This window comes from Bacillus rossius, chromosome 1, assembly GCF_032445375.1.
Source record: "Bacillus rossius redtenbacheri isolate Brsri chromosome 1, Brsri_v3, whole genome shotgun sequence".
Taxonomy (NCBI): Eukaryota; Metazoa; Arthropoda; class Insecta; order Phasmatodea; family Bacillidae; genus Bacillus; species Bacillus rossius.
The window spans coordinates 109,148,859-109,175,712 of record NC_086330.1 but is presented as its reverse complement, the minus strand read 5'-3'; the positions used below and the strand labels follow the sequence as shown (position 1 = coordinate 109,175,712).

The following is a 26,854-nucleotide window of genomic DNA, read 5'->3' as shown; positions in this document are numbered from 1 at the left end:
ACAAATAATATGCTTTGAGACATCTGAGAAGCATTAACATGAAAGACAAACTGTACTGTCCTTGGTGTCTAAGACAGGTAATTTTATTCAGAGTTTCGTGTAAATTTCCGAAGTCATATTATCAAATCAACACTTAAAAAATAATTTTAACAGGTGGAAATCACACAAAAACCAAAGTTCATTAATCAGACGATTACTATGCCTTGAAACAAATGGAGAAAGCTATCACACACGAAGATTTCCCTTCCCCTTGAGTTCTAGCGAAGTCCTCCTTCTGTTGCGATCGTTAGGGAGCATCCCGCATCCCACACAAAACATTGTCTACTTATACAGACAACAGAGACTGCATATACAGACAACTGATACATGATGGTTGCTAATATGTGAATAGATTATCTTGTGATTCTTGCTAGGTCATGATATTATTCACTAATTTTTAAATAAGGTCAATGTTCTTCCTCTTGAGATCTAGGGAGGCACACCTTTTTCAAGAGATCGTGAGTGAGCATTCCGTAACCTACAACCAACTTTGGATGCTTTTACAACATAATATATGAGGAAATATGAAGGTGGGTAGTAAAACTACGTGGAACATGAGTTTTTTAGTCAAAATGAGAAAAAAAAAAATCTTTTTTCGTAAATAATTAATGAATGTTCATACATAAAAATACGAAGTACCTAAATAATACTTTTAGTGGCTATTCAACCATTATGGAGTACATACAGTCTAGTGAAAGTACGATACTCAAATATCGATCTCGATCTGAAGGACATTGTACATACTGTAGCAAATACTTTGATAAAAGCTATAATGCTCGTAGACATGAAAAGACCGATTGTTTTAAAAGTCCATTCCGTCAAATACTAAGTTGTGACAAGTGTGGTAGGCGGATGACACGAAGAGAGAATTTAAAAAGACACTATAAAACTTGTAAAGCCAAGCTCGTTCAGGAGATAAAGTACGAAGATGGAGACGATATGCTCGGGGACAGTATGTCTTACAATGAAATTGATCGACCTAGTCTTAAAAGCGATTGTGTTAAAATCTCTCCAGGTCTTGAGAAAGTATATAGCTTAAATGGTGTTGGAGATATAAGTAAGGTAGAAGATAATGAAAGTAACATCTCCAGAAAAAGTGTCAAGGCGTCCTAAAGTAGACTTCTACGGACTTTGGAATATTTTTTTGGAAAATTAGCAAGTAAGCTTGTTGCCAATGATGGTACTCCAATGTCAAAAAATTCGAAATACTGGGATATGCAAGATGAAGATGTCAGTGTGTTTGATAAAGATGTGGATAGCATCGATTATGATGATGATACAAATTATCATAATCATTATTACAACGATTTTCAGAATATGTTCAGCAAACATTCGAAGAAGATGGTGTCATCAAGTGAAATTGATTATATATCGTGGAAAGACTCGAACGTGTTAACGAACAGGTTGCGACTTTTACTTGTTTCGCAAAATGACGAAATTGTATCAGTTATCAAAGAAACGTGGGCTATTCTTGATGAACTTAGAATTTCAGGGTATATATAATAAGTTAGTAATGTGTATTGACTGACGGATTTTTATACTTTTGTATTTTTGATATAAATATAATTTTAAAAATTGTTATTAAAATGTGTCGTTATTCATGTCCTAATAAAGTTCATGTGTATGCTACTTTAAAGAATTGAGTTGAGTATGAATATATTTATATATGTATCTGTGTGTGTGTGTGTGTGGAAAGTTTCCATTTTACTGTATGTAGATGATGGAAAATTAGTGTCGAAGAAGGAAAGAGTATGTAGAATTAAGTATCGATGACGGAAAATGAGTGTTGAATTGAGTGTCATCGATGGAAAATGAGTGTCGAATTGAGTGTCGATGATGGAAATTGAGTGTCAAATTGAGTGTCGATGATGGAAATTGAGTGTCGAATTGAGTGTCTATGATGGAAAATGAGTGTTGAATTGAGTGTAGTTGTTGGAAAATGAGTGTAGAATTGAGTGTCGATGATGGAAAATAAGTGTCGAATTGGGTGACGATGATGGAAATTGAGTGTCGATTATGGAAAATGAGTGATGAATTGAGTGTCGATTAAGGAAAATGAGTGTCGAATTGAGTGTCGATTATGGAAAATGAGTGTCGAATTGAGTGTCGACTATGGAAAATGCGTGTTGATGATGGAAAGTGAGTGTTGAATTGAGTGTCGATGATGAAAAGTGAGTGTTGAATTGAGTGTTGATGATGGAAAATGAGTGCCGAATTGAGATTAGATTATGGAAAGTGGTTGGTTGCATTGAGTGTCGATGGTGGTTAATTTGCATTTGTGTGCATGTTAATGATGGAAAATGAGTGTTGACTCCAGTGCCTATGATGTAATATGAGTGTCAGTGATGATAAATAAGTGTAGAATTAACTTGCATCCAGCACTGTGTATGTGTAGCTAGGTTCTGAATGTTCAATGGATTCCTGGTTCTATATAAATGTAGACTTTGCTGACATGTTCACTGACAGGATTATTTTACTAGTCGACGGTATGCTGTTAAATATTCGAATGTAAATAAATAATAGGTTGTTAATTGACTTATTTTAGTTTATGTGTGCTGCGTGGAGCCTAGTAGACTGATGGAAGTAAGTGGGGAGCTTAATGTTGAATGGTCATGTGTTGATGAATACGCTGGTGACCCACAGTATGTGCATAAATCAAATGCTAGTGGTCTGATAATATTTTGGGATATTTACGAAGATATTTATCGATGTGTGCTATGAAAGGTTAAAAATGTCTAGTAAAATTATAGAGTAGGTCTCTTGTTTCGGAGACTTTTGTCGTAAGGCTTAACAAGGATCGACTTTGAAGGGATAGGATTTTGAAGATGTGTGGTACTGAGCATGTCTTGGCTGTAGCTATATCAGCACTGAAGCTCCCCTGAACTGTAGATGAGAGGTACAAAAAAATTGACTTTGGACCTAGCCTGGTATCGTATAAATTATTTTAGTCATGTGTTGTAGTCATTTGGAGTCAGTTGGATGTTATGTGTAGCTCTACATAATAAAATTTACATTTGAGTAGTTTAAATTTTGTTTGGATTCTGAAAGTTCCATTGATTACAGACTCTTGCTCCTCTATTAAGTCTAAATTAACCGTGTATGTAGGATGTGTGATTAGTTGATTGTATATATAATTTAAATTCTCATTCCTTGAAATTCCTAATTTTTTTAAGTAATAACAATGGATGATGTATTGACTTGCGTATTATACAAGCGGACACTGTTATTTAAGCGAGTCTTTGGCTGCATATAAGTCTGGTATATGAATATTGATGTGTATCCGAACTCAATTGTAGCAACGTTGAAATCGGTACAAATCCCAATGGTGGCGGGGTCAACGACTGCAGAGATCTTGACGGAGGGTCTCACGTCTTCACCGGGGTCCCTGACGACGGAGGCGATGATGACGAAGCAGATCCCTATGACAACGATGAGGGAAGCTCCAGAGATTCCGATAGTAACGAAGCTACCATCTCCAGAGATCCCGATGTATGGCTGTATCTACTGTCTCTTCACTACAAGAGACTTCAATGTGTTCATTATCGAACGCAGAGGAGACTCCGATACCTGCAAATACACCGCATTTCGTAAATAAAACATTTTGTGAGCAATTCCCAGCTTCTGCATCAGTCGTGTATACTTCAGATTCTTTGGCATCCAGTACAGATGATCTGTTAATGTCGACTGGGAAATCTCCAGCTCATGCAACATACGGGACTTCGTCGCCTACAACAGCAGTGCACATTGAAAGTAATATACTTTCCGAGCCGTCGGTGACTAACGGTCTAACGACGAGACATCTGTGTACGTACTGTAGCAAAAGTTTTAAATACCGACAACATGCAAGAAGACATGAAAATCATGTCTGTAGAAGAAACGTTAATCGATGAAATTTCCGTGTGAGCCATGTGGTGTACATTTCACAAACAAAAGTAATTTGATTAGGCATTGTAAAAGCAAAGTTAATTTGCAAGTTGTACATCGGGGAAGCGATGGTAATTGTGATGAGTATCTGTATCAGTGCCGCTACTGTGGTAAACGATTTGAACGACTACGAAGTACACGCATCCATGAAAGGCATGGCTGCAGAAGAAATCTTGACCGTGTAAAATTTCTGTGTGAGAAGTGCGGTGTACAGGTTACACGAAAATTTTACTTGAAAAAACATTAACAATTTTGTAAAGACGGGTTTCTAGCATAATTTCTGGCCCTCTAAGGTGTTACACTCCTGATCTGATGTAACGTGATCTGTGTGAATTATTTGTATTTTTTCACTCTTAATACGAACTATAATAATTTATTTTAATAATGTTGAATGTCGCATGGACTGAGAAATGTAAAAAATATATACAGTGTCAGATTTTAATGTGTATAAATGTAAAATTTTAAATAAATTATAGAATTAAAGAATTTTTTATATATTTTTCCCTAACCTGCATCGTTTATCTTAATTCAATAAACTACATGTGTCACGTAATTTAGGTTGGATTTGAAATGTCCGTTTTGACTTGTTTGTGTGTATTCTTTTTTTATCAATAATGCTGAAGACTGTTTTTTTTTTGTTAAATTATTTTTGACTGTGTATGTCATCTGCATTCTTAAGATTTTTATGGGAGATGTTTTGGTAATGTGCTGGTACAGGTAATGCCGTAACATTAGAGCAAATCTGATAGGAACTTGATTTATTATGTTTGAGAAATAATTTATTACTCCCCGAAATAAAACTAATAGACTTGTGGGAAATTTATGGTCTTAAATCGTAACCTGTCATATATTGGTGTACACTACGGAGGTGATATTAAAAAATTAAAGAATGTTTATCAATTGACCACACTTCGGGGTATGCTGGTGCACTGGATGGTCTGTATCAGTAAGATTCTGGATACTTGGAAAGCTGTTCTTCGTCCAAGTAGCTCACTCCGTTGCTGATTACTAACATGAATTTTTACAACATGGGAAAATGAATGTATACTGGCTAAGGTCTTGATTTAAAATATTTTGCTGCTTATAATTATCAGAGTATTGAGTATGGTATGTAGGAATCGACTCCTCTCGTATATGTGCTTTACATTTATTTTTGTAGGTAGCAAGATATACATTCGTAGGCTGATTTTCTGCTCTGGTTCAGTGATGTATACTTTGAAGTGGTTCCAGCAAGTACTTTACGTATGCTGGATTACGATTTCACTGGAGTTTTACGTGAAATGGGTTGGAAGGCTAGCGACGTGATGTATGCATGTCTTGAGCAAAAATATGACTGCCGCAGTATTCTGCTAGCTTGCAACTCCCGCGCGAGGGGTCAATGTTCATTTGCGGGTGACGGTAGGCGTGTCTCGATCGTGTAGTCTCTGTCTCTATCCTTGAGAATTTTTTTTTTTTTTGAGGTTGACGTGCTTGAATTTATGTACTTTTGACTGGTCGCACGTGAATAAGTTTAAATTCGTATGCATTGTAAGATATTTTTCTACATGAGGTAAGAAAAATACATAGATGCTACATTGACTGAGATATGTATCGAACACATGGTTCTTACCCTATGAGTGACTAGCACTTGTTTGACCTATCTCCACTAACCCTCGTTTACTTTGTGATATAGATGGGACATGGTTGTTTTCAGACAGATGATGGTTAAAATGACTTGGACAAAGTGTCCTTTGTAGAAATTACTATGTGTGGTAATTATTTTAGACGAAGAGATAATTTAGTAAAACACGAAAAAATAGCGTGAAGGTTTTTTTTTATGTGTAAACAAATTATTGATAGGATGGTTTTGTATGTAGAACTGTTAGTATACCACATCTCTTGAAGAACACTGCATGGTATATATAATGAAAGACTCTTGGGCTCAAGAAACTAAACTATAGGTGGAAAGGATGATGCGGTTCCTATGATTAAATGAAAGGAACTTTGATGATTTTTTTTTCTATATACTAAGATGATTTAATTGAGTTTGCGATGATGGGTTGAAGGATTAAATAATAAAACTGGACTGATAGGCTTTTACAGAAAATGAGAATGGAGCTCACAAGATCATAGATTGTGGTACATCTCTGACAACTGAAATGTGGAAACGATATCATAAAATGAGTGATATTGATGCAACTCATGATAATATTGATGACAGCTATGATGATGATTTACATCTGTGATAGTGACATGGACGCGGAGATTTTAAGACAAATAATATTATTAATATAGAAAAGATGGAAGCCTTAGCACGCCGATCGTGACGAGAAAAAAATATTGAAGGATGTTGATGGTATCGGGAAGACTGAAACTAATGAAGGTATCAACACTGTGAAAAGTGAGAATACATTCAAGCCTATATTTAGCAGATCCTCCATACTTTGTATAAATGGCGGACTCCTGAAAAGGAAGCATACAGACGATGAAGACACTTCGACATCAACGATATTGAGTTCTTGCAGTAATCTGGGTGAAGACGTTGTCTTCTACGGTGATTGCTACAGTGACTCTGAGGCTGTTTACAAGGCATAGACTGTGATGCAGAACCTAAAGCTGACAAGATCGAAGAATGTGGTGGTGCCCTGAGACCGAAGCGATGGAAACGTCGTGTTATAATAAATAAATCTGATCAAGCTTGTGATGATCGCTGGCTAGATGATGAAAGTAACCGTGAGGATGGTGTTAAAACGGAAGACACCAGAGATCATAATATTTATAATAAACATACAATGAAGATGGTGGCAGAAGAGATTGATTCCACATCATGGAAAGATCCAAAAATATTGGTTGTCCGGCTAAGAGTGATGGTGGCATCTGTTCGTAGAGGGAACTACTCGCATATCGTGGAAGTATCGACCATACTTAAAGAACTTCGGAACGCTGGCTACATACAATAATCATTTGATTAACTGTCATGTGTGTACTAATGAAAAATAAAATGAATTATTTATATTTTAAAAAAGTATGATTTATTTCTTGTATCCTGATTTCCAAATAAACCTGTGTTTCCTCTACTGTATGTGTGATCATTCCGTTTCCTGTGTGTACTGTGTGTACGTTCCGATTTCCTGTGTGTACATTCCGTTTTCCTGTGTGTACATTTCGTTTTCCTGTTTGTACATTTCGTTTTCCTGTTTGTACATTTCGTTTTCCTGTTTGTACATTTCGTTTTCCTGTTTGTACATTTCGTTTTACTGTGTGTACATTTCGTTTTCCTGTTTGTACATTTCGTTTTCCTGTTTGTACATTTCGTTTTCCTGTTTGTACATTTCGTTTTCCTGTGTGTACATTTCGTTTTCCTGTTTGTACATTTCGTTTTCCTGTTTGTGCATTTCGTTTTCCTGTTTGTACATTTCGTTTTCCTGTTTGTACATTTCGTTTTCCTGTTTGTACATTTCGTTTTCCTGTTTGTACATTTCGTTTTCCTGTTTGTACATTTCGTTTTCCTGTGTGTACGTTACGTTTCCTGTGTGTACTGTGTGTACGTTCCGTTTCCTGTGTGTACGTTCCGTCTCCTGTGTGTACTGTGTGTACGTTCCGTTTCCTGTGTGTACGTTCCGATTTCCTGTGTGTACTGTGTGTACGTTCCGTTTCCTGTGTGTACTGTGTGTACGTTCAGTTTCCTGTGTGTACTGTGTGTACATTGCGTGTTGGAGCCGAGTAGACTTGTATCCATGTAGCTTCATAGACATGTAGTTTCGTAGTCATACGGTCTTTTAGTCATGCAGTCTCTCAGCCATGTATAACTCGGAACCAGCTAGATCCTCTTAGACTCGTAGCCTTGTAGCCTCGTAGTCTCTTAGACTCGTAGCATTGTAGCCCAATATCATTGGAGCTGTTGAAAGAAAAGGTAGTTGGAGCATTTGGAGCTGTTGGAGCCATTTGGAGGCTGTTGGAGCATTTGGAGGCTGTTGGAGCATTTAAAGCTGCTGGAGCATTTGGAGCTAAGAAGTAGTCGTTGCACGTCTATGCAAAGCTAAATGTTTATAAGTTTGCTGGCTTTTGCAAGTGATTCTGTAGTAGGATAGAAATTGTGTAATAAATATTATGTTTGTAAAAGACTTTGTGGTGTTTTATTTCTCTAACCGAACGCTTTTCTGGTATTTAAATTAAATTTATTTTAGCTTCGTCCAGAATCGTGCCAAGGACCCTAGACGACCTAATTAATCAGTATATTGTTTGCAAATTTATTTTATAAATTTTTAACTTTTTCCTGAATTTTTAGTTAAATTATTACGAAAATTCCAAGATGATGGTCTTGATGTCGGATAGGATGATGGTAGTAGAGGATTTAAAGTCTCTTAAGAATTTTGAACATGGTTTATTGAAATTATTATTATTTTTTTCATAAAATTAAACATTATTGCATCATTCAGGGATCGAACCAAGGACTGGAGCGGATCAAATCGATATGTAAGTTAATGAGTGATTTTTTTGATGAATTTTGGATTTTTTTCCGCTTTTCTAGCTACATTATTACATGATTTCAAGATGGCTGCCGAATTTCAAGATGGCGGGGGAACCTCGGTAATAAATGATTACTGCACTGTTGCGGGTTAGAATAAAATCATCCAGATGGAAATGTACTCTATAATACAAGTACACACACAAGATGGTGTACTCCGACAGGTGGTAGCTCCTGGTAGCATGTACTGAACATAAAATGACGGATCCGTGATGGACGACAAGGACAAAGTCAAATTTAAAGGACAAAGTCAAATTTCAAGGTCAAGGTCAAATTTCAAGGTCAAGGGCAAATTTCAAGGTCAAGGTCAAAGTTCAAGGTCAAGGACAAAGTTCAAGGTCAAGGACAAATGTGTGGTGACTAGATACTTATACTAACATGGTATCAGCACACTCTAGCGGTCGAAAACAAGATGATGATCTCCAGCGGGTGATTTCAAGATGGCGGTCGTCACGAAAAGTGCAACGGTGGTTTTAAGGATTTTTTTATTATTTAATTAGGTTGATTAATTTTTTTAATGATTTTTGAAATTTTTCCCGATTTTCTAACATAAGAATTACGGATTTTCAAGATGGCGACCATAACGATAATTGCAACAGTTACGTCTTAATACAAGATGGTGGTTCTGTCTCGAACAGGTGGTGCTATTATTACTTTAAATTAAAAAAATTACAAGTCCAAAATGCATGTTATTTTTTTTATATACCTTATTTAATTTTCAGTCTGGTAAATGTCTCGATAGCCGAGCGGTTAAAGGCGTATGTTTTCCAACCTAGAGATCAGAGCTGTGATGGTTCGAATCACAGCGCTTCCAATATATTTTTCATAAAAAAATAAATTTAATATGTCGATAAGGATCATAATAGCTCTGGTAGGTAATGGAACATCGACCTTATGTGATGAGACAGAGCGACGCTGTCGCTCTCTAGGAACAAACGACGGAAACAAAGTTGTCGGTATCCAAGATGGCGACCTCCAGTGGAACAGAAAAAAAATCAAGAGCGACGATGGTGCTATCTAGGAACAAACAACTGAAACAAAGTCGACTGTATCCAAGATGGCGGCCTCCAGTGGAACAGAAAAAAAATCAAGAGCGACGCTGGCGCTATCTAGGAACAAACAGCTGAAACAGAGTCGTCGGTATCCAAGATGGCGGCCTCCAGTGGAACATAAAAAAAATCAAAAGTGACGCTGGCGCTATCTAGGAACAAACAGCTGAAACAGAGTCGTCGGTATCCAAGATGGCGGCCTCCAGTGGAACATAAAAAAATCAATATGGCGACAGAGATGAAAATTTCATCATAATGAGTGGGGCGCTCGATTTAAATATGTCGGATCCAAGATGGCCTCCGTGATCTACTTGTCCCGTTACGTTGTGTCCCGTTACGTTGTGTCCCGTTACGTTGTGTCCTGTTACGATGCATCCAAGATGGCGGATCCAAGATGGCGGATCCAAGATGGCCGCCGGGGTCAAGGTCAAGGTCAAAGGTCAAGGTCAAGGTCATCCAAGATGGCCGCCGTGACGTCACAATCCAAGATGGCGGACCGACAATCACAATCCACGCGCCAGCGCCATGTTTTCGGACCGGCTATCCTATACTACTTGTGATGAATACACTCTAGGCGGATGTACAAAACTGCGTAATAAGCTAGTGAATCACCGGAAATATCCAGGTCTCGTGTACGACCCCTAATTTATTTACTCATCCTTAGGGGCAGGTATAATTCACAGAAATAAATGCAATAAGGTATGCCCGGACCAGCGGACTTTTTTTTTTTGCATTGGTGGCTGTGAGCAAAAATAAGTCATTGCCTTATTTGTAAGGACCATTCAGGATGCGTTTACTTCTGCAAAAAGTTGCTGTGTTTCGTTTGCCGGCAGCATATGTAGTTGAGAGAGATGGATGGTCTGATGACCAAACGTAAACAAAGCAACAGGTTGCTCCACACAGCAACAGGTGGGTGGGTGTGTCTGGAGAGGGGCGTGGCACCACGTGGCGAGGGAAACGTGCACTTTCTGTCTGCTGCTGACGTCACGTTCGGCGGCGGCCATCTTGGTTAGTATTTTCGGAGTTAAAAAACGCTAGTGTGGAGCGCTGGTGTTATTTTTAAGAATAAAAATTCTTTATCGCGGCAATCGCAGCCCAAACCCGCGACAAAAGAATTTTTTTTCTTAAAAATAACACCAGTGCTTAACACTAGTGCTCCTTAGTTTCGAAAATATGAACCAAGATGGCCACCGCCAACCGTGACGTCAGCAGCAGACGACAAGTGCCACGCCCCCCTCGCCATGCCCACCTCCAGACACATCCACCCACCTTTCGCTCTGTGGAGCAACCTGTTGCTTTGTTTACCTTTGGTCGCCAGAGTCACTCGCTCTACCTACTATACGTGTATCTGAAATAAACTCAACTAATCACGAAACACAGGCGATGATACGGCGTTTATAAAAATAAATATTCTAAAAATATTTTCCTAAAAATACGTGCACCAACTCATCGTACACAGTAAGTAACGAATGCGTGCCCAACTGAAAACGGAAGGGAAGCATTTATCGAAATATGTCATCTTTAACGAGAGAGGAGGATCAATGGCGCAATAAAATAACAAAAAGTAACGAAATATCATAATTTATTAAAATAAACATGGGTGCGTGGCGGTCAAGCACGTTAAAAGAGATACTTCACAGATAAGAGGTATAGGAAATGTTTAGGGTACTCTAATATTTTAAACATGCGTAAACATACTTTGAAGATAGACTTTATTTGCTTGTTTCTGTCCATGTCTTCAATGGAATCAAAGAATGAATGAATGGGTTTATTATACCTAAAATATGATACATAACCCCACTGGCAATGTCAAACATAAAAATTGTCACAATTCTAATGCTGACACAATGGACCCAACCTCATAGTTGAGAGTTAAGTGTGGCGAATTACTTGTTGCGAAAGTATGCAAAAATATGTAAACGTTTCCAAAAGTATTGGAAAGAACACGAAATCAGGCGCCTCAGCTGCCATCTCTAACCGGTCGTAAAGATGTTCCAATTTTTTTTTCAAACCCCGCGCCATCAAGCAATATTCGTAACATACGTTAACTCTGTTACATACTACTTCCGTACCCTGCATTTCTGATCAGAACGTTTCACTTCGAAAATTTGAACAATAGTTTGAAGGATTAGTTACAAATTTTCTAACTACAGCTCGTTGCTCCTTGTTCGCGTAAACCCATTGACGGCGAATGCATTTAACCAGTTTTCGCTAATAGTGTTTATCAAATATGTTTTAATATGCAATAACACAAGGATGAACAAAATTTATTTTTAAAAAAGCTAACTTTGGAATAACAGCTTTTTTTTACAAAGGGTTGTAATACAAATAATCAACGTATTTATAAATTTTTTACTATACATATTTGTTGGTTACAGGTATTTTACTATTTTACCTTTTTTTTAACTTCGGGTAAAAAAGGGGGCGGCTGCCCCCGATCCCTCCTTAGCACTCCTTGATTCGCTTTGGTGAGTATACAGATAAAAATGTTTGTTAGATACAAACAAATATTTGTTTGTATATGACGAAACAAATATTTACTTGATGTAACAAAATATTTGGTTGGCCATGCCAGTTTTTATGGGTAGAAATATTGATTGTGTACCCTCAAAAAAATGTACAGCTGAGTTGGAATAACAATTTGGTCTGGTCAACCAAATCTTTTCTACATAAAAATATTTGTTTGGATCAACGGTATTTACATGTTTCGGCCATATAAATACAAATACATTGTTGGGGCAAACAAACATTTTTTTTTTCAGTGCGAAGAGAGAGGCTGATGCACGGGAGATGGAGGAAAATGAATTCAGTCCGAGCCAAACGGCGTCGCCTTGTCGTCATTTCCGTGGACGAGCGGAAGTGAGCCAGTGTTGCCCTGACGCGGCGGTGCAATTTTAAGTGTTTGTACGAGGGGTTCCGCGCGGGGTATCAGGGCGGTTCCAGAGGGGGGCGGGTCAAGGAGAGGGTGCGTTACCCATTTAATTACTCAGCTGCTCATTGTCTTGTTTGAGCCCCCTTCCCCGCTCCGTGGTGAGGGGTGGGGGAAGGGGCGCGTGTCGGCCACGCGTCCCTCGTGAATCGATCCCCCCCTCTCCCCCCCGTGCAACTTCCCCCCTCTTTATCATCCCTGGCCGCCGGCGGCGATAATGGGCTCGCGCACAAATATGACGACAGAAACTTCACACAGACCAACTTGCCCCCTGCCCTCTTCTCGTTGGGCATACCCTAACCCTTGGTAAGGGGAAGGTAGTTGAGGGGGAGAGGGGGGGGGGGTGCTGGTAGGGTAGAGGCGATTGACCGTTGGCGCTTCAGTCTGTTAGCTCAAAGGATCGCGTGCGAAAGCACTTCTAAAAACAGAATGGTACCAGGAGTTTCATTGACAATCATTTGTTGTTAATTTTTTTTTTCGTCCGGGAAAAGAGAGAGGGGGAATAGTGTATGTAAATATCGAATATCTCAAATATTTAAGATTATTCGTTAATGTTAGCTATAAAATATAACACACATACATATATAGGACTATACGTTTTCGAGAGTGTTAACACATGTATTTTATCTCCATTTTTACAATCGGTTTAGTTCTAAGGAAATTTGTTTTCCTTAAATTTAGTCTTCTAGTAATAAATGATTAATCGATGCATTTACTTTGTTATCAAGATTATAAAATGAGTGTACTTTAAATTTTAAGTAGTTTCATATCTATGTCTTATTTCATCTACAAATCCTTTTGTGATTTAAAACAATTTCATGGACATAGGCTGGTTTTAACTGGATGTCAAAGAAAAACATCAAGAATGGATAACATTTATGAATACGTAAACACGGAGATCAAGCCAATATAAGCTTATTACAAATGTTAAATGCTTAGACAGCACAGTGAATTCTGTGAAGGGAATTTAGTCAATGATGGGTTCTTATGTGTCGCTATGTTGACGTTGTACTGTCCAAATTATCAGTTTATTATCATCGCTCAGTTCGTCTGTTTGCTGGTGTTTGCCCAAGTTTGAAGTTTGTCTGTATTTACTGTTATTGTTACAACTGTCTCGACATTATCAGCCCAATGAGCTCGTTTTGTACTGTATTCTTTTCTGACTAAATTCCTTTCACGGAATTATTTGTGCTGTCTAGGAATTTAACATTTGACATCCGCTGGTATTTTCTTGCTCTCCGTGTATTCGTCTTTTATGTCCATTCTTGTGGTTTTTTAATGACATCCATTGTAAACAAGCAATGGTGAATGTCTGTTAAATTGTTTTAAATCAATCTTCCCCATTACAAGAATCATTCAAGGAACGTAATGTTTTTAAGGTTCAAATACGTTAAGTGTGGTTTATAAATTATGGACTACAAGGCCCACGCATATCACCACTAGAGGAGGTAGTTTATTGATGTAAAATTAAATGATTTGATAAACTTCATACACTTTGTCTTTGTTTGCAACATTTGTTTTACTATTGGCTCTAAACGGCGAAAGTAGCTCGTTCCGCACATCCAATGAGTAAAACAGGCTGGAAAATATGATGGCCGTGATTATTCGTGAAATAAAAACGTCATAGTAAAATATTTCTTCCAATCGTTTCGGTGAGAATTAAATAACAATAAATTGCAGACTATAACTTTGTGAAAAACATTTTCACGATAAATCGCCATCTCTAAATATCACGTTCATAACAACACAGTACATTAAAAATCATTTTGCTACAAGAATATGGAGAAACTCGAAAGTTTCGAGTCAGGTACCATTATTTCGACTAAGCGATCTGGTATAATGGTAAAAAATTGACCCGTATTTGTAACCTAATACTTTAAACCCATTCCAGTCCTTCTGATTCTGTGTTCCAGGGTCACCCTAAACCTATCCAATCAAATACTTGGATGGTTTCTTAACATATGCCATAAGCAGAAACTTGTTTTGTTTTAGAAAAAAAATTCACATCAGCTATGTGTAAAAACTTTGTAGATTTAGCTGTGTTTCGTAGCTGGCTGGGTTTATTTCAGGTACATGTATATTATCAGCTCACCAATCATTATTTTGTGGGAACATGCCACTCCAGGCTAGACTCAACTTGCGTATGTATAAATCACGTCTAATTCGAATACCTTATTAGTCGATAAATGGATCTCATCCTTTGGTGGGTTTCGCTTGAATGGGTAACAGCTATTTCTCCTTATTGATGACTGGCTCAGATTCGTCTAGGGCATGTCAAGCATTGTAGTCCAATCATCAACGTGAAGTAGTTGCACGTATGCTTCAAGTTTACTTTATAACTAATGAATCTGCGGAGTAATAGTGGCTCTATTTCCGAAGATATTTTGCGTGTGAGCAGTATTTTGTTGGTAAATATAAAGTGAAAATGTTTAAGTGTGTTAAAGGGCGGTAGCCTAAATTATTTTGCTTCTATTATATTATGGTATTGCGCATGATTTTAAATAAATTCATAATATAACCATATTTAATCGTGTCTTAAAGTTTTTTCTAACAAACAAACAATTAATGTTTTGTGTGATCTTAAAATAAAATGTTTGTCAGTTCTAGCATGCACTGAAAGCATGATATCTCAAGGCAGTTATTTTTGCGAAAAGATTTCCAGGCCAGTTGTCTGTTAAAACACTGCAGTATCGTCTGTGATTCGTGATTTGTTGAGTTTATTTACGGTACACTCCACTTAAAACTCACAAATCACAGAAATTATGTGCGGAAGCAATCGCTTTTTAAATGGCCTAGCCAAAAAAAAGGCAATGACTTCTGTTGCAGACGGCTGCCAATTACAAGGCAGAAATTGCTGGTTCAGACGTATCGTAATGCATTGTAGTTAGAAATAAGATAGTTTCGTGAATAATGACTGCCTCCAAGTATGGAAGCTGTTTGCCTGCGACGAGGAGAGGTGTCGAACCAACGCGCCGATGCGTGTGTTGGCAGTTGGCCAACAGGCGCGGCGAGAGAGAGAGAAAATGGCGCATAGGGAACACCGAGGCCCCTCCCCCTCCCCCGGGCAGTGCGGGGAACTAGGTGGTGTGTCGCGTCAGCAGACGCCGAGCGGCGAATAAGGTGGGTGACAGGAAACAGTTTACCGCAACCAAAGACTGCTGTCCGCCTTGAAATCATACCACACCAAAATTACCACTTCAAAAGTCAGCTGTGAGTTAAGACTTCAAAATTCACGATATTATATATTATTTGGAGAAAAGATAGAACTAATATCCTTATACGTTTGCATAACATTTTCGTTGGGCCATGACTAGATCAACGATTAATTCACAGATTCTTTTCACTACATGATAGTCTCAACTTAGGCAGTGGTTTTTCGCAAAAATATTTCAAGAACAATTGTGTGTTAAAAAACACTGTATTATCGTCTGTGTTTCATGATTGGTTGAGTTTCTTTAATGTACACGCCCACTATCGGCACATAAATCACAGCAATTCTGTGCGGAAGCAAACTCTTTCAGATGGTCTAGCCAAATAAGGCAATGACTTCTGTTGCAGACGACTGCCAATCATGAGAGAGAGAGAGAGAGAGAGAGAGAGAGAGAGAGAGAGAGATATTTATAGTTCAGACATGTGTTGCATTTCATATTGTCCCCCGAAAAATCGCTGCCTCTACCCGTAAGTCGATAAAAAATTCGCGTCCTATGGCGGTTTACAGGTAATTGGCAGGGGCATGTATTTTTCACGAAATAATCTAATATTTAATTAGACTTTAATAAGGTTATGTCCACGCTAACGACTGTTTCTTTTGTAGTTGGCAGCCGTTTGTAAGAGAAGCTATTGTTCTGTTTGGCCGGGCAATCCAGGACGCGTTTGCTTCCGCACTGGAAGGCTGTGATTGGTGTTCTAACAATAGACATTTACCCAATCACGAAACACAGACGATGCTACAGTGTTTTAACGTTCAGATAGACTCGGAATATTTTCGCGAAATATGCTTGACCCTACAAATCACTAGGGACTGAAAAAATACGCGGGTCTATTGACCTTCAAGATGGACTGCACAGTTGTACGTACACTCGGGCAGATGTCACCCACTCATTGGCTGCTGTCTTGTGAGACGTACCAGTGCAGCAGCCTGTGATTCAATAGAGATTGTTTGGGTGTTTCTCATTGGCTGAGAGCCCTCCAGATGAGTTGTGAGCCAATGGCAGAAGTAGCACTGAGTTATAATGATTTGAATTTAAGTCTATCGCGGAATGAATCCGTGAATTTTTTCCGGTCTCTACCAATCACGTGTAACTTGCCAAAAAAAATGTGGCCAATGAAGATCATAAAAAACTTGAATATATGTAGGCAAGTTCAGTCTAGCACGGAGTAAAATTATACAGCGAAAATAATCATCGCTCAAGCAACAAATTAGAATTCTTAATAATCGATATTGTTTTTTAAAAGCGAGCTGGGAATGTCTCCTGCAGAACGTACTGAATCTGGTTCGAAGCGAGCCAACTGAGACGAGAAGTGGAGACCTGACTCGGAGCAGCGGATCTGCCGGTGATTTATAGCGACTCCCAGCTAATGCCTGGTCGAGGGCTGTTCGTCCGGCGGCTTAGCGCCCGCGCCCTCCGCTAGGGCCTCAGTGGCGCCCTGCAGTCTGTCTGCGTGCTGTACTTGCACAACACACTCCTCTTGCCAAGGAAAACAAGCAAGCACGACACGGGGCTGTGGTTATTTCTCCTCGTATGAAATACGTTTTTTTAGATTATACTCATTACATGTATTTCTTACGAAAATATGCCATTAACTTTGTATTTAATTGATGTCTCATTCAAGCATGATTTTTATTAAACCATGGAAAAGATAATCTAATATTCAATCATTTGACTTAATTTTGCCGAACCATGCTTATTATGTGCGCAGTTAATACAAGAAAGCTATTCAGGGAACGGTTTGCAAATAACTTTAACTATTTGGAGATACTGGTACAACACCTGGCATAAATGCCCGGGTAAGAATCCGAACGAAGTTATACTTCGAACACTATTTTGTAGTAATACAGTTGTTGTTTTCAGGTGAATGTACAAATTTACAAATATCGGTAATTTTACATGAATATTTCTGAGCAATTTACAAAAAAAAAAAAAAAATTACAGTGAGCACCTTCCAGGTAGCAATAGCGTCATCAAGTCTTTCTCTCGGAACCTTTACTTGTAGGTGGGCTAGCTAAATACAATGTAATTTCCAATAATGTAAAGGGGAGTTGTGTTCGAATCAGGCATCAGGCAAGATGCGTGGGGCGAGACTCGCTCACGCGACGGCCGCGATGTTAGCCACATCAGCCGCCAAGCAGTGTGGCCGACGCGGGGCGTAGCGCCGGGTGCAGACGTCTCCGTGTGGCCGGGTAGCTCGGCCAAGACACACCTCGTGTTCCTCAGCCGCCCGGAGGAGAGGTTCCTGGCAGCCTCGCTGTCCCGGACCCGCCCACACGTCCCGGAGACTGACAACGCTGTGCCCTTTTGTTTGACGATCGTTCAGTCGCGCGGGTTGCCGAATTCCGCCACAAACCGATTCGCTAGTGACGTATTAGCCTTTCTATATACACGTGGATATTCTTATCTCAATAGTAAACACATTTAAATAGTACTATTATATATTTAGAGATACATTAATATTCAATAAATGTTACATTTATTGGAAACGTATGTCAGTTTTTCATTTGACCATACCTATTAAAATTTCAAATTCGTTTAATTTTACATTATTTTACTTCAGTTTTAATTTGTTATTTCAGAACCCAGTGTTTTGAATATGTCTGCTAGAGCGTTAAGTGCGTTCATTGTGTTCAATCAGCTATGGTTACAAATACATACACACTCTAGCTGATGGGTGTTATAAAAAAACCACTTTCAAACGAACTCTTAAGAGGTAGGCCTATAATCACTTGAAGCGTACGCAAATATATATATTTTTATATTAAGGGAGTTATAGTAAAATTCACTTTTCTACCATGTGGGTATGATTTTGCCAATTAACCAACGCACATGAAATTTTCCATCTCTATATTTTATGTATTAATGTGGAAGTATTTTTCACAGAATTATGGCGGTTATCATGTTCAAATAAAATGTAAGCTTTTGAGTTAACTATGATTTTGGGGTCTAGGGACCATGACTTGAAAAACCAGGTGTAAATAGGGGCATGTATTTTTCGCAAAATAATCTGATCGCTCATTAGACAGCAATAAAGTACACCTGCGCTAGAGATTGTTCCCTTGTAATTGGCGGCCGTCTGCGAGAGAAGTCACTGCCCTGTTTGGTCGGGCCATTCAGGACGAGTTTGCTTCCGCACTGGGTGGCTGCGATTGGTGTGCTGAGAATAGACTTGTACCTGGAATAAACCCAGCCAACCACGAAACACAGACAATGCTAAAATGTTTTAACACAGCTGGTCTGGAAATATTTTTGCTAAAAGTAATGGTACTAGGTAAAGACAGTAATTATTTTAAGCGCAAAGGGGCCAACTGTCTGTTAAAACACTCTAGTATCGTCTGTGTTTCGTGATTAGTTAGTTTCTTTGAGGCACACTCCCAATATTGACACACAAATCACAGCTGTTCTGTGCGGAAGCAAATTGTTTTTTTTTTTTAATAGCCTTGCCAAATAAGTCAATGGCTTTTTTCATACGGCTGAAGGACACAAGGCAGAAATGTCTGTTTCGGACATATAGTATTATATTATAGTTAGCAGTCATATTGTTTCGTCAAAAATCACTGCCTCTAGGTATAACTTCTTCGGATAGTCGCACCATGGTAGCGACTACAATATGTATTCATGCCGGAAGACATTTCTGGAGGAGCTATCGTACAAAGAAAGGATGCCGTTGTAAAACACATTAAATATATTATAAATTTTGGAATTAAATACAGAAATTTTAATAGTTTCATACAATTTTTATAGAAGAAAAGTTTAACACATTTATTTAAGTATTTGAATAAACAAGCATACACCTTTTAAAACAAAATAATATTAAATTAAATTAATAAAATTAGGGATAGGAAGGGGCTATAGTCCCTACGGTTTTGAAACCACTCTTGAATTGGTAGTCTTTGTTCGGCAATTACATACCTATTACCTGACTCATGCTTGGATTGCAGTACAGAGCAACTGACGGCTACTGATACACATCAATACTACCTCTCTTGTTAACATTAGAATTATAATTTTAAATACAATCGATAATTAGGTATAATTAGTTTTAGTATTTCTTAATTATACTATTTGTTGATTTTTCGAAGACCTAATAATCATCTATTTTTACAGTATTAGTACTTATGTATTCATTATGAAATAAAATAAATCCTAAAATATATTGTTTCCTATGAGAAACTAATTGTAACAATTAATAACGAGACATACTATTAATGATGTGCTACGGTCAGAGTCATATAAGAAATTGATGAAAAAAACGATTGAAATAAGATGGCACGTTTCGGTTGAGTTTCCTTAGAAGTAAGAATGTAATATTATCAAATTATGCCATTTTTAAAATAAAAAATATATATATTTCCAAAATTCGCATTATATCCTTTCCTTTTCAACCTAAAAAAGCACATCAAAATTTATTTTTCTTTTCAATATAAAGTTGTGTCTAAATATTTTGTACTCTTTACGTGCAACTGGCAACACAGCACCTGAAACAATAACAGCTCTAATAGCAGATATCATGCATTGTAGAGACCGGAAAAATTCGCAGATCATTTCGTTCTAGAATAAAATGCAAATATTTTCACCTTTGAGCTGCAATTGCATTGGCTAGTAACTTACCAAGAGCATTTTTGTTCAACAGTCAGCAGCCAATCAGTAATGTAAATCAGCCCGAGTGTACTGAGATATGCGGAGTCCATCATTGGAGTCACTGAAAACACGAATTTTTCCAACGTCCATGATGCCTTTTGAATGCAGACTGCAATCTAAGGATGAGCTTCCCGATGCACTGTTAAAAATTTTCACTTCAAATTTCACGATGAACGCTGGTTAAAAAAAAATATCGAGGGATATTCATAAATTTACCGTTTTCCTGGTACATTTACTAAGGGTAGATACTTAGGAAATGAATCCTCAAGAATGAATTTGGTATATAAGAAAAATTCATTCAAAAACAGATTAGGACTCATGCAAGAACACAGTTATTGCTTCCACGGGTGCTTTCACCCTGTTTGCACCGGCAGTTGATATACAGCGTTATTTCTACGAGGTGGCTTACTGGCTTGTGGAGGGGGGCAGGGCACTCACCCTTGCAGGCCCGGCGGTGGGAGAGCGGCCGCGACGGGTCGCGGTAGTAGCCCTCCTTGCAGTAGTGGCAGTGCCGGCCCGCCGTGAAGTGGCGGCACCGCAGGCACACGCCGCCACTCACCCGCCCGGACAGCTTGTACAGCTCCGTGTTGAAGCGGCAGCGGCGCGCGTGCAGGTTGCAGTTGCACGCTGCCTCCCGGCAACAACACCACCGCGCTCCCTCAACTCCACGCTCTCCGACACTCAGTTGCAGGTGCGCAACAACAGGGGGGGGGGGGGGCAACCTTGAAGTGGGGGCAAACGGGGGCAAAGAAAGTGCTGTGTAATCATTTTTTAGATGATAAAACTGCTTAAATAGCACCATTTTCCACCTTGAAATACAGATTTTCCCGGGGGAGAACCCCCGGACCACCCGCTTCAATAGGGGGGGGTTCGATGATTCTGTATAAAAAGGTATATTGCCCCCCCCCCCTTTTGGAAATTTAGTTGTTGCACCCCTGCCGACAACAACAACAACAAAAAAACAATAACAAACAATAAAACAACATATGTTCTCATGTTGCAAATACACTTATAATACGAAAACTCAGACAAGAGCGTGATAAATACGCGTGAATTGTGTTTCTGGACGCGGATCACACGTAGATTCCGCAACCCGCCGCTAGAATTCGCTACCGGAGCAGCTACGTCGACTATCGAGTCATTTGATCAGCGGAGCGAAATGTTAAACCATATAATGAAACGGCTCAGATAAAAGCTGGAATGTCTTGAAAAAATTACTGAACCCCCGGCTTCGGACCTGATTTTCGACAAGAATTTTGATTAAAATACTGTCCATATTGTTCAAATTCGTTACAGTTAGTACTATAAAGTTTCCCCTTGGCTTTGTGAACATTGGTGCGCGCCCTCTACCACAGATGGCAGCACAGTGGTTGTTACACATTTCCGTTCCTTGACTTCCGTCGTATTCATGAAATTACTCCCACCAAATGTCGTATACCGAGAGCTTAGATGTTACACATTAAATACCGATCACTCATTAGACTGCAATATGTTATGCCTCCGCCAAAAGTTTCTTCTTTGTAATTGGTGAGAGGCCATTATCTTTTTTAACCGGGCCATTTAGGACGCGTTTACTTCCGCATTGATGTCAATGTTTTGTGTGCCAACAGTGAACATATATCGGAAAGAAACTCAACCAATAAAATAAAACAGATGACGCTACAGTGTTTTTTTAATTCTCAACTAATCTCAAAATATTTTCGCAAAAAATACATGCCTCTACCATCCACAGATATTCGGAAATAGAGCTGCGAGCGCCTTGCGGGTTAATTGGGTAAATTCTAATAAAATTTCGTAAAATTATATACATAGGTAGTAGTATGTATTGGGGGCTTCAGCGCCAGGGTTCAAAGTGTGTAAAAACTTAAAGAATTTTTTTTTTCAAAATGGATTCTATCATTTCTCGAAATATGATTTCTAAATAAAACTTATAACTTAATGGTGTAAAAATCATCACCATTGACAGACAAAATGTAGACTAGTAAAGGCATACAAGTAATCATGACAAGTTAAATAAAAAATGTAATTGAAATCAGTTGGAGTCAAATGTAGATGGAGCACATGGAGCACTTGTAGCTGTTGGAGAAATTGGAGCTTTGGAGCTGTTGGAGCTTTGGAGCACTTCGAGATATTAGAGCAATTGGAACATTGGAGCTCTTGGATCAATTGAAGCTTTGGAGCTGTTGGAGCTTTGGAGCTTTGGAGCTTTGTAGCATATGGAGCTGTTGGAGCTGTTGGAGCTTTGGAGCATTTGGAGCTATTGGAGCTTTGGAGCTGTTGGAGCTTTGGAGCTGATTGAGCATTTGGAGCCAAAGCCATTTGTACCTTCCTTGGCGATATCAGGCAGAATATTATAAATTAGCTTACTGATGACGTAGCAAGAAATGCTCCTTTAAAATATAACATGTGGCTGAACTCTATATATGGAAAGTCATATCTGTTCGATGAAAAAGTGAAGAAGTGTGCATTCAAGACATCGGTTGCAGTGATCTATAGTTCTGACCATGGGCGTAGATCCCGGGGGGGCCAGGGGGGCCCGGGCCCCCCCCCCCCCCTGGAATTAATGGGCCCCCCCTTGGGGGGGCCCACTTCGTGATTTTAAAGTTAATGGTGTACACATCATATATATCAGATTATTATTTACAACGACGACAGACACTTTGACATGCTTTACATTCATACCTTCGAGTTCCATAGTTATTTTCCCTTACCCCTTCTGGGAAAGCCATGGTATGGAGTTTTCCAGTGAGAACTTTGAAACCCTTAATTCCTAGAAACCGTTCATTCCAAAGGACGAAGCTAGGGTAAGGTTCCGTTAGCATTTCCTCCCCATTGTTACCCACACTACCTTGTCCTCTGAAACGACAGTATTATAGGTTTCAGGTAGTCTGTTTTTAAAGTGGTTTTGCTCTCGTGTGCGCCAGTCTTCTGCTTTCTTGGCAAATATAAACATGGATAAGTTCGTGACGCGGAAGACACGGAAAACAGAATCTGATTCTCACCTGGTAAGCTTGATTGTTTTATAAGTAGTGACTATAATTTAGGATATATATTTTATTTAAGTGATTATGTAATATTTTTTCCTGTAAATAAAAACTTAATACTTTAACAGTAATTATAGCAGAATTTAGATTATTTACGAACTGAAACTTATATACCATTTTCTGGAATTTTTTAGCTCATCTTCATTCTGTAAGGCTAGCTGCTCTGTACGTTACGTGTGAATATGCAGGGAATAATTTTTTTCCTCGTCAATATGGAATTTAAAATCACTCCCCTTTTATTATCAATCGATAATTTTCACAATTCATGGCCAATAATCACTTTATAACATTTGTTATTTGATAACTGCAACACTGCACGAGTAAACAGAAGTAAGAGTGAGAAAGAGTATTTAAACGTTACACATCCGTATTTAAGTTAATAAGGAAGCAAACGCGTCTCTTTAATAACTAATCAAGCGGCATATTTTAACTAAATAATTCACTGCCAAAACACTGATTATACTAAATATAAGCCGAGAAATGTATGTAGTTTAATTAGCTGAAGGATAAATTTCATAGTTCTATCTCCGAGATTTTTCATTTGTATCATTAAGTTTTTTTTCTTTTTTACCTGGTTGATGCCTTTACTAAATAAAATATTCTTTAAGGGTTTTAATATGATTTGATCGTTCATTTGATGTTGATCCGTTTATTAGCTTTGGCGCTTTGGGTTTTTAGGGCGCATCAAAAACTGTGAACAAATAATTTCACGAACAGCATTTGAATCGCAGTAATTATGTGATGTGGCATAAAAAAAACCGACAAAGTGCGAGTCTAACTCGCGCACGAAGGGTTCCGTACCATTATCTATAAAAACGGCAAAAAAAATCATGTCTGTTGTATGGGAGCCCCACTTAAATATTTATTTTATTCTGTTTTAGTATTTCTTGTTATAGCGGCAACAGAAATACATCATTTGTGAATTTTTTTTCTGTTTTCACGTTTGTTGTATGGGAGCCCCTCTTAAATATTTGTTTTATTTTAATTTAATTAATTATTTTTAAATTGAAATTAGAATAAACACTTTTGGAAAATGGTAATGTATCGGTGGGGTGTTATATATTTGCATTATATTCACGTATATTATTTTTATATATTTTTTCATGGATATTTTATGTATTTAGGTTAACAAATTATTCAAACATGTTTGAGAGATCACTGCTTATAGTCATTAATTAATAATTACTAAAACATATTTTGCTCTGCTTTATTGTTAATATCACTTAACGTAAAAATAAAGTGTATAACATACGAGCTTATCATCCAGAGAAGACTTGTTTCGGTTGACCTCTAGCATAAAATTCTTAAACCAAAGAATTCACGGGCCCCCCCTGGAAATCCTACAGATTTGCGCCCATGGTTCTGACGATGTGAAGCAAACTGATAAACACGGTGTCCAGAAACTCTGACAAGAGAAGGAGGACTATGTCAGTAAAGGTTCTGTTTGGTCTCTGTCTATTATAAACCGATTAGAGCTAAGAATTAGTCATTTTACGCCGATGCAGGCCTAAATATTTATAAGATTGCTAACCTTCGCAAGTGATCCTGTAGTAGAATATAAATTATATAATACAATTTATTTTGTAAAAGAACTTGCGGTGTTTTATTTATCGAACCTGTCACTATTATGTTAAATTGATGTTATATTATATTAACTTTTTTGCATCGTCCAGGATCGTATCAAGGGCGTAGTCGATCTAATTAATCAGTAAATTAATGGGTGATTTTTTGACGAATTTTGGGATTTTTCCCAAATTTGTAGATCAATAAATACAAATTTCTAAGATGGCGGCCATAACAGCTTATAGGATGATGGTTGGCTTGGAAACTATGCATATTTTATGTCTTACCACAATATTTATTAAAATTATTATTTTTTACATAAAATTAATTTTTTGCATCGCCCAGGGATCGAACTAATGACATGAATAGATCGAATCAATCTGTAAATTGATTGCAAATATTTTGGTGAATTTTGGAATTCTTCCCGAATTTCTAGTTAAATAATTACAGATTTCCAAGATAGCACCCAAATGTCAAGATGGCGGATGCCACAGTAATAATAAATGATTATTACTCTAGCAGGTTAAATTTTAACTAATAGGATGGTGGTGCACTCTAGTAAAAGAAAACAAGATGGAGGCCTCCAGCAGACATAAACAAGATGGTGGACGTGACGCATACCAGCTGGTGATTATATATATATATATATATATATATATATATCCTTGGCATTAGTGGTGGGAGGTCAGTCTGCTGGTGGCTTCCATGGAAGAAGGGGCTATCGACTTTTTTATTTTTGCTCCTACCGGGTTCGAACCGAGGACTTCAAGGCCAAAGTGCATTTTAAAATAGTATTTTATTATATTTTAATTAATAATTTTTATATAATTATTGAAATTTTTTCCAAATTTCTAGTATAAAAATTACAGTTTTCCAAGATGGTGAATGTAACGAAAAGTGCAACATTCTAGAATACAATATGGTGGGTGTAACGAGTAACGAAAAGTATAACGATGACATACTCAACCAAGATGGTGGGCGTAACGAAACATGCAACATCTATATAATCCAAGATGGCGGCCGTAACGATATGTGCAATGGTGTTTTTTAAGATTTTTTATTAAATTTTAATTAATTAATTTTCTTATAATTTTTTTATTTTACATTAAAATCGGATGATAAAGATTTTCAAGATTGCACCCGAAACGAAAGTTCAACGGTGACGTCATAATCCTAGATGACGTCAGAGGCTTATTGGAGGCTGTAGACATGGGCTTAATCTTCTTTTAGGATTTTGTGTTCTTTCTAAAGCAAAAGTCTTTTGAGGTTTTTCGAAATCCTAATTTTTGAAATTTTGAGGAATAATATCGAGAATTTTTCTCTCGGAAAAGAGAAATTTTTTTATTTTTCAAATTTTTTAAAATTTTTTGGCGGAATTTCTTTTCAAAAAACTGGAAATTTTGTCGAATTTCGGTGAAGTTTAGACAAACTTGGGCAAATTTTGAGCAATTTTGGCAAAATTTAAAGGTCTGGGTTAAAGGTCAAGGTCATCCGAGATGGCCGCCGTGACGTCACAAATCCAAGATGGCGGTCGGCTCCAGGCTCCACACCCTGAACCTTGGCGCCGGAGCCCCTAATGCATACTACTATAGGTACTAAGATAAAGTAAATTTTTAGGGACTGAAAAAATTCGCGGACTCAGTGACCTCTAGAACAGACTCCGTAGTCCTATAGATACTCCTGTTCATTGGCTGCTGACTTGTGAGACGTCTGAATTGGGTTAACCCGTGAGTCGATGCTTTTTGGTTAATGGTTTATCATTGATTCTCGAGTCCTCCAGATGAACTGTGACGCAATATCAAACGTTTTTGAATCTTAGCTTGTCGCGAAATGAATCCGCGAGATTTTTCGGTACCTATCTTGTAATTTTTCAAAATTATCATAGTTGGTGTAATTTTACATTTATATTTATAAACAAAAACACTAAATATTACTAAACACTTCGG

At 38.0% G+C, this 26,854-nt stretch overlaps 1 protein-coding gene across 1 annotated transcript in view; it reads right to left on the bottom strand.

Annotated features, from left to right (window-relative positions):
• LOC134541923 (netrin-1) overlaps positions 1–26,854 on the bottom strand; it is a 386,368-nt gene that overhangs the window by 148,684 nt on the left and 210,830 nt on the right. Inside the window, exon 2 of the mRNA XM_063385674.1 lies at positions 20,740–20,928. Coding sequence (XP_063241744.1) covers positions 20,740–20,928 — 189 coding nt within the window. The remainder of the gene's footprint in view (positions 1–20,739; positions 20,929–26,854) is intronic.